At 36.4% G+C, this 18,420-nt stretch overlaps 1 protein-coding gene across 1 annotated transcript; it reads left to right on the top strand.

Annotated features, from left to right (window-relative positions):
* The first annotated feature begins 8,978 nt into the window (after positions 1–8,978).
* LOC135733543 (myosin light chain 3, skeletal muscle isoform-like) lies at positions 8,979–13,531 on the top strand. The gene is made up of 7 exons (XM_065252267.2): positions 8,979–9,281; positions 9,721–9,748; positions 9,825–9,974; positions 10,306–10,479; positions 10,586–10,663; positions 10,753–10,794; positions 13,423–13,531. The coding sequence occupies exons 1-6, from the start codon at positions 9,039–9,041 to the stop codon at positions 10,779–10,781; spliced, it is 702 nt and encodes a 233-aa protein (XP_065108339.1). The 5' UTR covers positions 8,979–9,038; the 3' UTR covers positions 10,782–10,794; positions 13,423–13,531.
* The last annotated feature ends 4,889 nt before the right edge of the window (positions 13,532–18,420 follow it).

Raw genomic sequence — 18,420 nt, 5'->3', positions numbered from 1 at the left:
GCCCCAGACAAATCGACCAAATCTTCTGTGGCCCAGCGCAGGGTTGTGAAAACGTCACCAAAGGGAGACAGCATACTCCACGGAGACCTGGTGATGACGCTCATCTGATTTCGTTTGACTAAGATTAGACTCTGTACTCGAAGGGAACCAGCAGGTCTCCGGTGGATCTTGATCTGGGCTTTGCTTGTGAGGTAGACACAACACAATTGTAAACTCCAAGTGTATCAAATGTAACAAGGCGATGGCATGGCCAATAAAAAAACTTTTGTTTCTCTGCTAACTAACTAACTTTTATCTTTACAAAATAACCTGTAAGGAGACGTCCACGCAGGACATTTTCTTGCTAATGAAATCATGAGTAAACTTTTGTATCTTTCATTCAATATCAATTCACTTAAAAAAAAAAAAAATTCATTTTTCATTAAATGCATGTTTGCAAACAAGGTTAATTTCATTATTTTTAAGGGATAGTTCACCCAAAAAACGAAAATGATGTCATCATTTACTCACCCAAGTTGATCCAAACTTGTATAAATGTTTTTTGTTGTGCAAAAGACAAATGAAAATATTAAAAAAAAAATGTTAATAACCAAACAGATCTGGGGCACCATTGACTTTCATTGTATTATCTTTTCCTACTATGGAAGTCAATGGTGCCCCATATCTGCTTGGTTACAAACATTCGTCTATTAAGCAGAACTAAGAAATGTATACAAGTTTGGAACACAAGTAAATGATGACAGAATTTAAATTTTTGGGTGAACTATCCCTTTAATTTAGCAACAAAAAGCAAATTGTACAATTGTCATCCATATGTTTATGCTTTTTTATGAGTTCACTTAAAGCAAAGCATTCACTTGTTTTTAAATGATGCATTTGAGTACTGATGCATTTGAATGACCATCAGTATTGAGAAGTACTGTTTATGGGGGATAGGTCCTTTAAACAGTACTCTCTTAAAAAGTCCCAATTCGTATCACTGAGGCATCAATATGTACCTCTTAGGTAATAATATGCACCCTTTAGGTACTTACAAAGGTGACAGCTTTAGTAAAAAAAAAATTAATTCTGGATATTGCAAAACGTTTTATGACTATGTAATGATGTTTTGACAATAAAAGACTACAGGAGGTTACGTCAGACTGTTTGGGGTTTATTCTAAGAAACCTGTGGCCAAAAGGAAGGAAAAAAGGTTGTATTTTTGCTAATTAAAATACATATGTCCTATAAGTTGCAATTATTAATTTTTTTATCAAAATAAGTTAAAGAATTTATGTTTTTTATCAACTTTATTTTCAGAGAATAAACAACAAAGCTTTTTAAACAACAAACAAAGCTTATGTTAGCTGGGAAACTGATGTTACGTCGCCATCTAGTGGACAACAGAGATCAGTGACCTACAGATAAAGACTGAAATTGACAAAACACACATAAACATCAAAACATAAATAATAAAACGTTCAAAATAAAACCAATAAACACATTGTTTTTATTTGAGACAGACTATATTTACATTTTCTAAATAAAATCACTGTAATGTTTGGTAACACAAAACTCACCTCCATGATGTTAGACCTTATCTCGTGACTGCTATTCAGGCCTTAACATATGTTTATGATTTATAATTTGAGCTGTCCGGTCGGATTTCGCGGGAAACACCAGTTGTTTCTCAGATAAGTAGATGGCGATAGAGATGCAACATTTACACAATTCAGCTTTATCCAATAAAACACTAACTATACAAAAAACAAATACTCTTCTGTGAACCAAATAATAGTAATGCTTGCTTAATAAATAAAATGCTGAGCAATAGACACATTTAAAGCATAGTTTAAGACTTTTAAAGTGGGACATGCAGGAGCTGACCTATCAGCGCGGCCGCCATCTTGGATGGGTCCCCAATGCGCCTCTGCATTTATTTCTACTGAGGAAGCTGTATCCTCAGTTACAATAATCTCAACTCCCCGAATTTTTACCGGATTTTCACACGGTTTGGTTACACGTAGGTAACATTAGTTAGGATGGCACAATATTATAAATGGTAAAATAAACAAAATTAATCTTACTTGTGAAAGGTAATCCCATGCGATTGACACTGGTTCTAGCGTAGAGTGAGGAGACCCAACCAATATGGCGGCGACGCTCGATGACGTTCCAACACACCTGCGTCTACTTAATCTCTATTAATATATTTTCTATTTTGTATGTTGTCATGATTATTGCTGTAATGAGACTCCAAGTTAATAAAAAAGTCTAGTATATAATGTCTACGTTTGGCAACCCTACATACAGGTCTCCACGGTAAGAACTCACGAAAATGTATTACTAAAATTTGTCCACCAGAGGTCAAGTAATGTGGTGGTTATCTAAAAGAAAGTTTCACACAAAAATGACCTCAAGACAGCTATCTGGATGAAGAAACTGCTGCATGTACAGAAAGGAACTAAATTATGCATCCCACAAAGCATTACAAAAAATACAATTATATCAGAACAGAAGCATCTCAACTTACTGATTTAGACTAGAAAGATAAAACAATATAATTTTCCATTGCACAATAATATCTTCAAGTTAGCAGTGAGGGCCTTCATTGGTCACAATTATGGTGTAGCTTTTAACAAATGTCTTTGGTATTTATAAAGGGGAATAACACATTTAAGAATTGAGATAAAATTCCAAATCTCTCATGCATGCCATAGCCACAGAGATCAACACCATCCAACAACATGCTAAAATAGATGAATAATAGAAGTGTAGCAGCAAACGTGTACAATGTTAGAATGGAAGGTAAATGACACAGTTAGAAATAAAATATATCTGAATAGACACAGTAGCCTACACATATTGAAGCATAGCCGATGTTTTTCGATGTTGGTCTCCATCTGAGATACCATGACGTAGATGGAGGATTTCCCTGATGAAGTCCTCAGTACATTTTTGAATCCAGATGAATGAACTTCAATCCAGTTACTACACACCTTTTATGTATGAAGAGGATCTTGTGCACGCAAGATGTTTTGATCTTAAGAACAGAGTGTCCTTAAAGAACAAGCAAACATTTTTTTCTGTCACGTAAACAAGCTACTCGAGTAGGGTTGCCAACTGTCCTGTAATAGCTGGGACGTCCTGTATTTTGAGCTTAATTTATTTGTCCCGTACGAGACGTCCCGTGTCCTGTATTTGACTGCTACGCTGATCTAACCAGTGACTGATACAACCGACTTCATGTGGCGCCACAAGATCCGAGAGGCAGATCGCATCAAAATCCTGCAAGAACAATTTGAAAAATCATACAGAGGAGATTGCTATCGAAATGCTCTTGTGGTACTTTGATGTCATCCACCTGTCAGTTTTTGTGGCGCCACAAGCAACAACAGCAGCAGTGCTGATCACGACCAGTGCCGGTCCTTCCTATACGCAAATTACGCAATTATCACTTGACCTCAGAATAAAATAAATAACATTATTCCAAATCAAAATTATTATTATGTTTAATGTATGTTACATGTACATTTCGACTACAAATATGACGTACTTTTCGCAAATTACGCAATTATCACTTGACCTCAGAATAAAATAAATAACATTATTCCAAATCAAAATTATTATTATGTTTAATGTATGTTACATGTACATTTCGACTACAAATATGACGTACTTTCAATAAAGATTAATGTTTTTACAAGTGAAATGCTCCTTTAATTTGCAAACATGCGAATTTATGCATGTTTTTAAAAAATACTTAATGATTTCTTCAAAGGCGCTCTAAGCGAATCTGTGTGACGTCACTTCTTGTTGATGTTCGAAGTGTTGTCAAACAAAACGGAGCGTAGCTAACTAAGAGTTTGGTCCCAAAATTAATTTTTTTTTAAATTTTTCAAAAATCTTGTTTTTTGAGTGTGCATTCCAGTTAATGTCAATCAAACTGCAGTTGGTTTGTTTTGATTTAAGCCTTCATAAAAAAATTTGTAGCAAAATAAAACACAATAAAACATAATAACATAATAATAATGTTTTGACAAAAATATTTGTAACCAAACTTTTCAATTATAAAGTTGACTATTATTCTTAGTAAATTGTTGTAATATGCTTATGACTTGTGAATAAAATGCTCAGTTAAAGGAATATTCCATTTTCTTAAAAGAAATATTCAGATAATTTACTCACCACCATGTCATCCAAAATGTTGATGTCTTTCTTTGTTCAGTTGAGAAGAAATTATGTTTTTTGAGGAAAACATTGCAGGATTTTTCTCATTTTAATGGACTTTAATAGAGCCCAACATTTAATACACTTAACGTTTTTTTCAACGGAGTTTCAAAGGACTCTAAATGATCCCAAACGAGGCATAAGGGTCTTATCTAGCAAAACGATTGTCATTTTTGACAAGAAAAATAACAAATATACACTTTTAAAGCACAACTTCTCGTTTAAATCAGGTCGTGATGCGCCAACGTGACCCAACGCAATACGTCATGACGTCAAGAGGTCACAGAGGACGAACGCGAAACTCCGCCCCAGTGTTTACAAGTGTTGAGAAAGAGGACCGTTCCTACGTTGTTCTATGTCAACTGATACTAATTAATGTCTTTGTGTCAGTTTATTGTTTACAATGGTCCGCAAATGTGCGTTTTATATATGTAACACGTGACCTCCCTACGTCACTACGCATTTACGTTAGGTCGCGCTGGACCGGATTTAGACGAGAAGTTGTGCTTTAAAAGTGTATATTTGTTATTTTTCTTGTCAAAAATGACAATCGTTTTGCTAGATAAGACCCTTATGCCTTGTTTGGGATCGTTTAGAGCAGTGGTTCTCAAACTTTTTCAGCGTGCGGCCCCCCTTGTGTACGGTGCATTCCTTTGCGGCCCCCCAAAGAAAATGTATGACAAAAACTGTTCTAAAATTTAACATTTTAATTAAACAAAACATATTAAGTTATACAAAGCCTTATTTTTTTTAGGTTTAATTACACAGAATTCATGATAAATTAATGTATTTTATAAATGTCATAAAACTGGGGCCCCCCTGGCACCATCTCGCGGCCCCCCTGGGGGCCCCGGATCCCAGTTTGAGAACCACTGGTTAAGAGTCCTTTGAAACTCCGTTGAAAAAAACTGTTAAGTGTTGAGTTAAGTATTAAATGTTGGGCTCTATTAAAGTCCATTAAAATGAGAAAAATCCTGCAATGTTTTCCTCAAAAAACATAACTTCTTCTCGACTGAACAAAGAAAGACATCAACATTTTGGATGACATGGTGGTGAGTAAATTATCTGGATTTTTCTTTTAAGAAAATGAAATATTCCTTTAACTTAAATAAACCAAGCTTGATGACGATGCATGCATATATTAATATTTAAGGTGATAGCTATCATTTTGATAAATGGCTTAAATACAGTGTATAGTCAGTTTCAGCAGTAACAACACAAACAAAAATTGCTTAAAATACACAAGCAAATGGCTTTCGTGGAACAAACATAACTTCCAGTAAACTCTGCAAAGAATTAATAAATATAATTCCTAAGTCCTTTAAGAGTAGTTCTGATAGCAAGCTAAATAAACAACAAGTAATTACCATAGTTCATAATTCATAGCTAAAGCATACAACACTGAGTTAACGTGATCCATGATCGCCGTCTCCCCCCTTTAGGAACCCTATTGAAAAATCACTGGTTTTAGATGGTTTAAGGTGGCAGTAGCTGGTTTAAGATGGTCCTCCCAGTCTGGCAAAGCTGGTCAAGCTGGTGGGTAAGATGGTCTTCCAGCTAAATCCAGCTAGACCATCTTAAAAAGTGACCAAAACACAGCTAGACCAGCTTGCTCAAACCAGTTAAAACCAAGCTGGGAGACCAGCTAAACCCAGCTCGCCAGTTTATGCTGGTCTAAGCTGGATTTTTCAGTAGGGAAACCAAAACATTTGTTATTTCCGACAAGGTATTTCTTCAAAAATATTTATTTCAAATTTGTTCCAGAGTTCTGTTTAGACACAAACAAACTGAGACCAGAATTAAAGTTCCGACCAGATGGGTAACCGCGACAACGCACATGCATCTGATGAAACCGTCTATAGCCTACACAAAACCATGCTGCGACAGGCCATCTTTTATCCCATATTTTAGAGTGAGAAAGTTGGCAACATAGACATTATATACGTAGACGCACACATTATATGCCCACGCAGGATATTTTGATCTTAGGAACAGAGTGTCCTTAAAAAACAAGCAAACATTTTTCGCCTGCCCCTGTCATAACTCATTTGTAAACAAGCTAGTCGAGACAAACCAACATAGATTTCTCTGAAAAATCAGAGTTCAGAAAGTCTATAAAAAGTCATTTTGTTAGTTACCATATCAGCCAGGCCTTAGCCTGAGAGATTTCAGTATAATAAAATAATAATAGGGAAGGTTTCCCGGACAAGTCTTATCTTAGTCCCAGACTAAAATGCAAGTTTTAGCTGTCTTAATTTAAAAACACCTTGTAATGACATATCTTAACCTATACCAGTCCCATTGTTTTGTCTCAAAATGCACATCAGTATTGTATTTTTGCAAGGTATGTTGGACTTAAATGTATAAAAATAACCAAGGGCTAGTCCTGGATTAATCTAACCCTCATATGGGAAACTGACCCATTGTGTGTTAAAAAGAAGCAAATAATTCTCAGATTGAAATGCACACCTTGTTAAGGGACACTTTTGGATCCTTAAAAGTAATAAATGTTTAAGAACGTTTATAGAGATGATAAACTACTGCAACAAATCAATTCTCAGATATGAATACTGTAATGATAAAAGAGGTTCGTGTATAGTTAATGTTTGTTTAGTAAGTATCTGTCACGCTCAGGTATTTGTACTGTTAACCACAGAAAAAAGCTCCAGGTGCCATTACATAACCTCTGACCAGGTTTCTCCAGATTATTGGCTTGACACCAGATGTGCGGAGAAATTCACATCACCCAGCTGTTCCAAAGCAAAGTAAGTCTATAACCTTAAACATTTAATTTCCCAGTCCTAAGCACAACAACGAGTAACTTATTTAAGTAATAATGCATTGCAATATGGCAAATCCTCAATAGACTACAACAAATATGAGAGATAATGCAAACTTTGGTAAATTTATGACAAATTAGGATTGCAGTGTGAAATAGGTTTATGCATGTGTGTGCCTTTACCAACAAGGCTGGTTGAATGTTTCATGGATCGTTTGCTTAATGAATTCAAACAAAAAGACTCAAAAAAATAAATCTGACAAACTTAATGACTCACAGACATTTACAGTGAACTGTCCTCTCAATCTTTCTCACTGTCTGTTTGAACATGTCTGGACACTTAAATGTGGTTATCAAGAAGATATAATCAGATTTCATATTTTTATGCATTACAAGAAAGCCTACGCTGCACGAACCCTGCCACACGCGCAGATTCCTTGGATTAGAAGTCCAACAGGTAAGCTCGGTTTTACATCTCATCCAAAGGACAGTATTTTTTTTACAGTATAGTCTCCCTGTCACTATACTGGGTTGTTAGAACCCACACAGACCACAGGGTGATGCACCCCCCTAACACCTCTACCAGCAGCAGCACAGGTTTTCCCAGATGGTCTCCCATCCAAGTACTGACCAGGCTCAGCCCTGCTTAGCTTCAGTGGGCAAGCTGTCTTGGGCTACAGGGTGATATGGCTGGTGGATGTCCAACATATCCAAACTCTTCTCTCTTTGAAGGCCACATTCTGAGTTATGAACTAATTCAGTAAAAAAAGACAAAAGGCCAGAACCGAAACAAATCAATCTTTATTTTGGTTCTCTCTCACGTTGTTTATGCAAGTACACTGTTATAAGTATAAACAGTATAGCAGGGAGAGTGAAAATGGCAAGGCATTACAGCACACATAAGGCTTTAGAAATAATCATGCACTTCAAGAGCGAGGATGGCTTCTCATCTTCCTCCGAGGATTCTGAGGCAAACACGGAAGAGGTAGAAGTAGACCAGCTGGAGTCTGATTCTTCGGAGGAAGGTGAAAGCGGAGGAGAGATGGATGAAGTGGCAGCAGGGTGGACAGGACATCAAAAATGGAAAAATCTTCTGGTCTTGATATGTATGTTTCAGGCAGAAGTAGTTTTAAAAGATTGAATCGTTTAAAGTGAAACAAAAAATATTGATGTATATTTTTAGAGCAGTTTTTAGGAGGTGTAATTTTGTGGCTTTAGGATCACAAGTGTGAGTTTTTGATAAAATCTGACCCTGTTCAAAAAATAACAATGAATCAAAATGAATGTTGCCACCAATCTTGACCCATCCCAAAGTCTAATAATAATAATAATCACAAGGTAGTTCAAAGGTTTTTTTTTTTTTTTTTTTGAAAAATTCGTTTTATGTTTTATCTGTTAAAAAACATGGGTTAATGTAAACAAACTGGCATATAAAGGGTTAAATTTTTCACAAATGTAATTAATATTTGATATGTATGTTCCACTTCGGAAAAAATATGTATGATATTTTCAGAGCAGTTTTTGGAAAAGGTGACATTTTTGGCCTTAGGAACACATACGTAACTTAGGATCTCTTAAGGGTTAAATAAGGATGGGCAAGTGCACTTGTAAACTGTATGGATTATTTATAAAGATCCACTAGATGGCGCTTTAACATTCTCCCCACATGCTGTTTAGTAAATTCACTTTTTGCAAAAAACAAATCATCTACAGGGATCATAATAAACCAATTTTGTGTCCTGATTACATTGCACACGATAGCCTACATCATATCCATTTACCCAATAATAATACTTTGGGTAATTCTACAAAATTACAATATCAGCAAATTAATATGGACGTGGAGCTCAGATTAGACAAAACAGGGTATGACCATATGAAGTTTATTGGACCCACCAGCAGTCTTGCTTTTTTTAGAACTGTGAGTTACATTGGGGAGGTGCAACGAATTTAGGGAGCATCTGTGTATATAACCCTAAGACCTCCACCATCAGCATTAAACATCATTCAGTCATCTGAATAAGTTGCTTTTGTCTCTTTACCAGTACAGATGGCTCCACCAAAGTCAGTGCCCAGCAAAGAAGGAAAGTCGGTCCCAGCAGCCAAGGAAGGGCCTGCAACCGGAGCAACAAAACCAGAACCAGCAAAACCAGCACAAGACAAATCTGCTCCTCCGAAAACCACAAAAGCTCCTGAAAAGACCAATCCTACACCTGGACCGGAATCAACGACAGCAGCCCAGGAACCAGCTGAAGCCCCAAATGCAGATTTTAAATATGATCCTGCCATTGTAGTAAGTCTATGTGGTTATGGTACTTCAGATGTCATGGATAACTATAGAAAAACAACAAAAAGAGAAAGGGTTTTAGAAAGATAAATTACTTTAGCATTCACAAAAATAAATAATTAATTTAATAACTTCAAATTCCTAAAGCTTGACTATTTTTATTTAAAGTTCCACACTTTTTCCAAAGGTATTGTCGGGACATGTACAGTAATGTCCGCTTTAGGGCAGAATTCCAATAGGTGTACTATGTGGATCTACACATTTCTCAGATGTCAGGTCTACATTTCAGTCATATCTTCTAAGGCAGATGATTCTCTTTGTCAGGATAAAGATGAGCAATAAGTTAAGCAATCACAACACTGCGACGTTACCATATGCATGCCAAGTTGCAATGCATAAAAATCTATAAAGAGAGATTTTTGACCACTTTTATTCTGGATTGCAGGGTAACCTCACTCCTGAACAACTTGAAGGTAAGGAACCATTTAAAAGAAAGTTAATCTACTACTGAATAAATCAATTCAACTGAACTAATCTTACACATTGCAGAATTCAAAGAAACGTTCCTGCTGTTTGCCAGAACACCCATAGGGGGGATGAAGATTACATTAGCTCAATGTGGAGATGTGATCCGAGCTTTGGGTCAGAACCCAACCAATGCTGAAGTACTGAACGTCCTCGGGAAACCAAAGCCAGAAGGTGGGCTGCTCACAATAGAAACCAACAGCTGCATGGCAAGGTGCATGGCAAGCCCTGTATTAAAATGGCTCCAGCTATTGTTTTTTTGTCTCCTCTGGAAGCCCTCGGTAGTAAATGAAGCGAATGACTTAACACACATTTGTCGCAGAGATTAGGGCTATGTTGGTTATGTTGCATATGTCGGAGATTTGTTAAAGTGCCACTGCAACCACAGGAATGTACGATGGCATCCCAACAGAATAGGTGCATGTCCAAAGTAATGCAAAGGAAACTAACTACAGTAAATGTAACGATACAAATGGTCTTTATTTCTATAAATTGTATGTTTTAGAGATGGAGTCCAGGTTAATTGACTTTGAGAGTTTTCTGCCCATGTACCACCAAGTTTTAAAAACAACTAAAAGTGGCACGTTTCATGATTTTGTGGAGGGCCTTCGGGTCTTTGACAGAGAAGGCAATGGAACAGTCATGGGGGCTGAACTACGCCACGTGCTTGCGACTTTGGGTATGAAGCCTGAATTATGGAGTCAAAACATGCTAAATTTCAATGTCAATGTCATGTTTGTTGTTAAATATTGCAATGTCTACATATGTATTGATTTTTTATTCAGGTGAGAGACTGACTGAAGGTGAGGTGGAGCAGCTCATGTCCGGACAAGAGGACACAAATGGTTGTATTAAATATGAGGGTAAGAACAGAGACGCCTCATTTACTCAAGATGTCTCTTTATTATGAGATTTTCATACAGTTAATCTTGTTATTTTCCTTTTTTATAAGACTTTATAAGACATGTCATGACTGGATGAGGTTTTTCTTCAGGTAAGTTTATCCAAATCTGGAGTTTCCAAACTTTTTGTCAGCTATTGTATTAATTTTAAGTAATGCTAACATTTCAGAAATTGTATATTTTCAATTCTAACATTTTCCAGCAAGCAATTTTGCATTTAAAAGACGTCTAAATCCGTCCAAACACAGCTCAGACGTCTTGACTGAAACAGGGCAAAATTTGGGCTGTCAGTGAAAATTTAATAGACGTCTGATAGTAGCAAAAATAAATGAAAAAATAAACCAAACACGATGTGATCACTGTTGACTTTGCTTACATGATGGAATATCAGACATCTCATAAGTTATTTTGGCAAAAACAACATGTAACCACATTTATTTTAATTTAATAAATAATAAATATTTATTTATTGCCAAGCTTTTTTGCCTAGAAATGGGTTACTCACTCATATCCGTACCACAGCCACGGAAAAAAATAAAATAAGAGACCACTTCAATATTTTGTAAATTTATTATTTATAAGTATGCTATGTGTTTAAGTAAAATTATTATATGTGTTATATATATATTATATATTTGTTACTGACAACATTTCTGCCAAATTCCTTATAAAAATAATGTTTATATTATCATTTAGTTCATTTATGAAAACTGAAACAACAAAAAAGATGCAATATTTTCAGATCTTGAATACTGCAAAGAAATTATGGCTATTCCTTACTGTGTTTTGAGAAATTGTGTCATGTTATTTTTGTCTTATTTATTTCACTTCCCCATAAACCTCCGGCTTTTTCATTACTATTTGTTTCCCCAAAAGAACCTTCTAGTCAAATACACATATTAACCAAAATCCACTTTGTTTAAACATAAATGTGTGTTGGCAGTGTGTGATCACAACAACACTACAATGCAAAAATCCACCATCTCCTTCTTTTTAATCCCCATTAAATCAAAGCAGTCTCATTAGACATGCTGTTTTGATTATCTTGTTGATGTGATCTCACACAAACAAAGCCCCGCCCACCACCACTGACTGACTGGTTAATTTTCCCCAAAGCTTTTCTAAATGTGTTTATTAGCTTGTTGTACCGCTAATGCGGCTTAGGATACTATTGTCTCAGACTATATTCACAGGAACCAGATCTATTTTTAACTGAAAGCACTCCCTGTCTGTTGGTAAGGGAGTGAAGAGCTGTAGCTCATTTGCATTTAAAGGTACATACTAGAGGTCTTCTCGGGTCCAAAGAAATGTACCCGACCCGAAATGACCCGAATCACTTCATACCCGAACCCGACGTGCATAAATAAAAAATTTTTAAAGAAAGACCCGACCCGAGAAAATTAGACCCGAGTCCGACCCGAACTAGTGAAAATTTTTTTTTAACCCGTCTGGAACTGCCACTGACGTGTGTGCATTCTGCAGACCCACGCGCAGCAGTCAGACAGAAAGAAACTCCGGTGGCCTTGCAACCAATTTGGCGAGCTGCTCCATTCGTTTTACTTTGTTATCTGACGACGACACCAACGTAACTGCTAAAATGTACATTTATAATTGACTGACATGTTTGTCTCAACCCCCCACCCCAACCCCCCGAAAAATACATTTATTGCGTACTACTCGTGAAACAGTGAAAGTAAAACAATCCGGTAAGATATGGTTTTAAACGTCTATAGAAAATATACTATAAATAAAGCAGTTATTAATTTTCCTAATGCATGGTTGTTTGACCCTTTACTTCCGTTTAAAACAATATACATTTTGCAAAGGAGGTTTTTCATCACTTTGTTCGATCAGCAACTCAGCGACACACCTCTCTGCGATAAAAAAAAAAAGCTGAAACGGGTCCGCGGTGTAAAAAAAGCAAAGGTTGGGGGTTCGTGCTCTAGTGAAATGGATTTTGACTAACAGCGCTTTGATAAGTGAACAGAAAAATGCGCTAAATTAGAGAAAAAGTGGGTGGGTCCATTATCATTGGTCTTAAAAAGTGGGTGGGTCCTGTCCACATTATAATGGTTGCGACGCCCATGTAGTAGGGGCATTTGGAATTGCATGGTATAATAAATCAGTGGTTCTCAAAAAATTTCCGCGTGCGGCCCCACTTTTGTACAGTGCATTCCTTTGCGGCCCCTCCAAAGAAAATTTATGACAAAACTGTTCTAAAATTTAACATTTTAATTAAACAAAACATATTAAGTTATACAAAGTAGTGCTGTTGGTTAGTAGCCTTATTTTTCTTAGGTTTAATTACACAGAATTCATGATCAATAAATGTATTTTATAAAATGTCATAAAACTGGGGCCCCCCTGGCACCATCTCGCGGCCCCCCTGGGGGCCCCGGACCCCAGTTTGAGAACCACTGTAATAAATGATCTGTAGGTTATTTTGAGCTGAAACTTCAGACACATTCTAGGCACAATTGAGACTTATATCACATCTTGTAAAACTTGTATAATATTTGCCTTTTAAAATACCAAAAAAAATCTATAAAACCGAAAACTTTTATCACTAAAAATAATCTTTTGTGTAACAGAATGGTTCTGCAGATGTTAAAGGTTCTTAAAGGAAATTGAAAGACGTTTCAGGAACCTAACAGTGTGGATGTAAATATTGTCCAGGTTCAGTTTTGATCTTTATTTTGGATCTTTTTTGTGTTGCTTAGGTGTAGTGGAGGGTCACAGCTGTCTTGCAGATCAAGACGACTTTTCAATGAATCAACAATTGTGTAAAGGTTTACATAACTAGTTAAAATAAATGTGTTCCTAAACCAACTGGTTGTGGGTGTTTTATTTAGAGTGTATTAACACATAAACTAGAGGAAGGCTTGAAGTAGAGGTGATTTTTAACCCAGCTTTGAGTCAAAAGAGATTAATCTAGCTGTTGGGTTTAATTAACCTAAAATATATTTATATTTAACGGAACAATGGGTTAAAACTAATTACAACCTATTGGGTTTCAACCCAACGCAATGTAATCTATGCTGGGTTGTTTTAACCTATTGTTGGGTCAAATATAAAAAAAAATTTGGACCCATTAGTTGGATTCGTCCCTTTTTGACCCAACACTGGGTTAAAAATAACCCAGCATTTTTTAGGAGTGTAGTCTGACTCAAAAGAGAATCTACACAGCTGTCAATGGATTAAACTCTGGGCTGGGTTCTCTAAAGTTTTGAGTTCGCTTTAAGCCCAGAATGTCAGGCGCTTTCATCAGGCTAAACCCAGACCATTTGTCTTTGGACTTGTCTTAACAGGCTTCTCTGGGAAAAACATCGAGCTATAGCCAAGTTTTGGAAATGCCTTGCCTTGCCTTCCCTGATCATGGCATATACAGTCATATAGAATCCCAGTTCAAAATCACTAAACAGCGAGCAGTTAGGTAAATGACTAACAAAATGAGTTTAATACATTGTTTTATAGTGATTGGATGAAATGGGCATAACTTTGAGCCTTCACTCATGCTGAAATTAATCAGTTTGAGACCCAAAATTTGTCTCTCCAAAATAGATTCACCTCATGAACATGCTGAATTTCACAGCCCCTTTCAAGCAAAAAAGCCTTCGGTGCCTGGCCCCTATATACATCCCTTCAGGTATTTAGCACCATATGTTCCCTGACCCCAGTGCCGTCTCACCTAGGTCCTCTTGTGCTTCAGCAAATACAGAAAGACTTATTTTATTGAAACCAGAGATAGAATCAAGTACTTTTAGACAATCAAAGGCCTTCAAGATGCCGTGGAATTTGCAGCTTTACTCGAATATGTGGACAGCTAATACAAAACAGATCACCAATTAAAAATGGCTCGGTCATAAGAAGCTTTCTAAGAATTGGGAGAGGTCATTGAGGTCCAATCAAGCTGTGGAATCTTCACCAGCTTCATCACATAAACAAAGCCTCTTCGGGCAGGGTTGTGACTTGATTTTTCCACTAAGGTTTGCTATGCAAATTTCACAAACTCACAAGGGCAGAAAGCAGAGACTAAAGACTTCTTTAATAGAGTTCTAGAAAAATACTTTTTGTTATAATGAAATCTTAAAGCAACTGGTGGGAAGATGCTGTCTGTGGTCCCATATCAGTCAATGGTCTTACATAAGATTTAGGAGTGTTATATCCATCAACCTTTTTTCCTTGCACTGCAAAAATTACTTTCTTTCTTAGTATTTTTGTATTTTCTTGATGAGCAAAATTATAGGAAAATAAGTTTAGGTTTTTTGACAAAAAATAAATAAAATTTAAGGGAATGTGTGCTTAAACCAAGCAAACATAATCTGCCAATGGAATAAGAAAAAAATGTTGAAATAAGTTTACTTTTTTCATAAACACTTAATTCAAAAAAATGTTTCTTATTCCATTGGCAGATTTAGTTGCTTGTTTTAAGCACAAATTCGCATAAAATGTAATAGTTTTGAGTAAAAACTAGACTTATTTTCCAAGTTCATTTTGCTCATCAAGAAAATACTATATTAATATAATATTTTTACCAAAAACAAGACAAAATACTAAGTAAGAAAGTCATTTTTTTGCAGTGTGGGGCCCCCATGGCATATACATATTTGACAATCTGAGCCCCCGGTCCTATACATCCATCTTTCCATTTTATTTTACTGTTACATTGAAAAGCATGTTGAGATGGAGCAAGCAGAATTGAAAAAAAAAATTATGGGGGTGGTTTCACGGACAGAGATTAGCTCAAGCCAGGACTAGGTCTTAGTTTAATTACACTTCAAAAAATGTTTTTCAAGAAAAGATTTCTTAGTATTTTTGTCTTGTTTATAGTAAAAATATCTACAAATTCTTAATTAAGATGCTTTTTTCTGTATGAGCAAAACGGCCCAAAAAAGTCTAGTTTTTAGACCCAAAATATCAAATTTAAGTGATTTTATGCATAAAACAAGCAAAAAAATCTGCCAATGGGGTAAGCACATTTTTTTTCTTGAAAATATTTGTTTGCATTGTAGGAAGGCAAAACAAGGGCACTGATGTATTTTTAGATATGTCATTGCAAGTTGTTTTCAGTTTAGACAGCTCTTACATTTATTTTAGACTAGGACTATCTGGGAAACCACCCCTTAAATGACCCTATCTTGGCATTGTAAGCATATGGTTAAAAAAACGTTATAACTTTTAAATTAAATTATTGGAAAGATTTTAAGCATTTTTATCTGACCTCAAAGCATGCAGACAAATTTGGGAACCACTGCTATTCCAATCTATCCTGCAACCCAGGATTGTTTTGGTTGTTTGTCCTTTCCCCCAAATATGACCAAAAGATCTGTTTACTAAATTAGCGCCTAGTTAAAGAAAGGTAAGCAAGCTTACGACATTAGAAATGAGTGATTAGCCAACAGGCAGATTTTATGTACGTTGCACTGCTCTTATCTCAAAATTAGGTCATATGTTTCTTCTCATTATAACAATCCATGATTTCTGAGGTTCTTTGTCCTTTGAAAATTTGTAAAATTATATGTGGAAGAATGGTTCAGAATCACTCCTGAGCAATGCAGACTACTGGTCTCTCCATAAGAGGCGTCTAGAAGCTGTAATCACCAACATAGGCTTTTCTACAAAGTATTAAATAAAGTGTGTTCAATACTTATTCCCCGTGTCATTTCCCTTCATTTATTATGGCTCAACTTGTATACTTAAATGTTCTGATTTCTTTGCATGATTTCAATATTTGGTTTGATGGCTACATCTGGTGGAAATTTTGTGTCAATCAGGCACGTGCGGGGGGGGGGGGGGTGCGGCGGCGGGTGCCCAAGCACCTGCCCCTTTACCCCTGGATGCCCAAAGTGCCCTTTTTGTCAAGGCATTTTTTTGTAATTAAATGCCCTTTTGTGAAGGCCTGCCCAATCTAACTATTAGTAAAATTAATAAAAAATAATTTAGCCGCAAATAAAATTAGTCACATGATGACGTATTGACCTTTTATTGGACAATCTCTTTAGGGAAAGCTCACAGCGCTAGCAGCGGCCACACGTGCACGACACGGTACAGGGAGGATCCCCCTCGAGCCGGCATTGAACCGAAGCGGTATGCTTGTTATATTATTATTATTTTACAAGAACAACGTGAGGAGAGAATGCACAGCTTTTGTTTATTGCTGTCTGTGTGTATTAACATCTCTAGAACATTAGATGCAAACAGGGCTCTCAAGTCTCACGCATTTCAGCCTTCACACGCCACACCTTGTATTTCCCACACTGAAAATAAAACATTCTTCTCATATAAAAACAATGGATGAGGCAAAGGCAGGGACGTTCTCTGCCGGAAGTTCATACAGGTAGCTGTCTCTAGTTTTTAGGTGTGCTCAACTTCACGCAGCAATGCAAGAACCGAAACGCACATGACATCAAAGTACCGCGAGAAATATTCGGGAAATCATACGGAGGAGTTTGATTTCAAATCGCTCTCGCGCTGTTCTAATGTCATCCACTTGTCACGCGGAGTTTGTTGGAAGAGCAAGATCCGATGAATACGGTAAAAAAAACTCTTAATTTTTGTATCACATTGAATTTACGATTCCTGGACTCGCCTTTGATAAAAGACAATGTCGGCTGATGTTGGGTAATATAGCCATACTCGTGCTAAATTATTAACTCAGTCAAAAACTCTCCAGCTTTGCAACCAGTTTTAGTTTACCTGAAAATAAAGAAAGTACTAGAGGCTTCATGAAATGAATGAAAGGAGAGATGAATGTCATTATTTTATTGCCCTGTCATCAAGGCATCAAAGTGTGCAAAAACACAACACAAACACGATTCAAAACTAAAATATGTAGGCTACTCTCTTTGTATACAAATTTCGAACAGGATTAGAATAGAATAGAATTATATTTTAAATATGACAACAAAAACACAAGCCTGTAAACGTAATAATATCTTAATGTCACAATGCAATATATAATATCATATAATTTCAAAACTGCATATACTGTGTTGACAGACACAAACACTAAATGAAATGCACTGTAAGTCGTTTTGGATAAAAGCTGCTGCCAAATGCATAAATATATAGATATAAAACTCAGTCTATATAGATTTTTCTGTCTCACTCTATTTGCAAGGAAAAACGTTAGACTTATCATCTTTCTATTCTGTATTACTTTATTATTTGTTTCAGTTGTGTGCTTGCGTGTCGGCGAGCAAAGTGCCCTTTTTATTCTTTGAGCACCTGCCCCTCCAATGGTCTCTGCACGGCCCTGGTGTCAATGGCCCACTTAGAAATCCCCTTACTGATAAAAATGCTGATGTGTCAAATACTTATTTTTCCCGCTGTATTTTCTGGTTGAATGACCAGCATCTCGGTTCAAAACAATAAGTTTAAAGCACATGGTCTGGACGTCCGTCCCACACAGCCACGTTTTGAGATGAACATGGCAGCAGGCTGAATTAGGCGTATCCTTTTATAGCTTGTTGAAATATTTGTCATGTCATGTCCAATCACACCCTGTGGTCTTAATACCAAAATGTTGATAAATCTTACCACGGTCAGCAATCAGTTTTCGGTGAACTTTGACAGTCTGCATTGATTAAATCAATCTGTGCTCAGCATTATTATAACAGCACAAACACCAAGATCTGTTTACTTTTCTCATTTTTATTATGCATGTTATCATACTGGGATTACTAAATACATAAAACAAGAGCAACTTGTAAGATGTG

This window comes from Paramisgurnus dabryanus, chromosome 15 (assembly GCF_030506205.2).
Source record: "Paramisgurnus dabryanus chromosome 15, PD_genome_1.1, whole genome shotgun sequence".
NCBI classification, from domain to species: domain Eukaryota; kingdom Metazoa; phylum Chordata; class Actinopteri; order Cypriniformes; family Cobitidae; genus Paramisgurnus; species Paramisgurnus dabryanus.
This window is presented reverse-complemented; position numbering and strand designations above follow the sequence as displayed.

Coding starts and splice junctions, on each gene's coding strand:
- LOC135733543 (XM_065252267.2), top strand. CDS start 9,039: ATGGCTCCACCAAAGTCAGTGCCCAGCAAAGAAGGAAAGTCGGTCCCA. Junction 9,282..9,720: donor AATATGATCCTGCCATTGTA/GTAAGTCTATGT, acceptor TCTGGATTGCAG/GGTAACCTCACTCCTGAACA. Junction 10,480..10,585: donor CCACGTGCTTGCGACTTTGG/GTATGAAGCCTG, acceptor TTTTTTATTCAG/GTGAGAGACTGACTGAAGGT.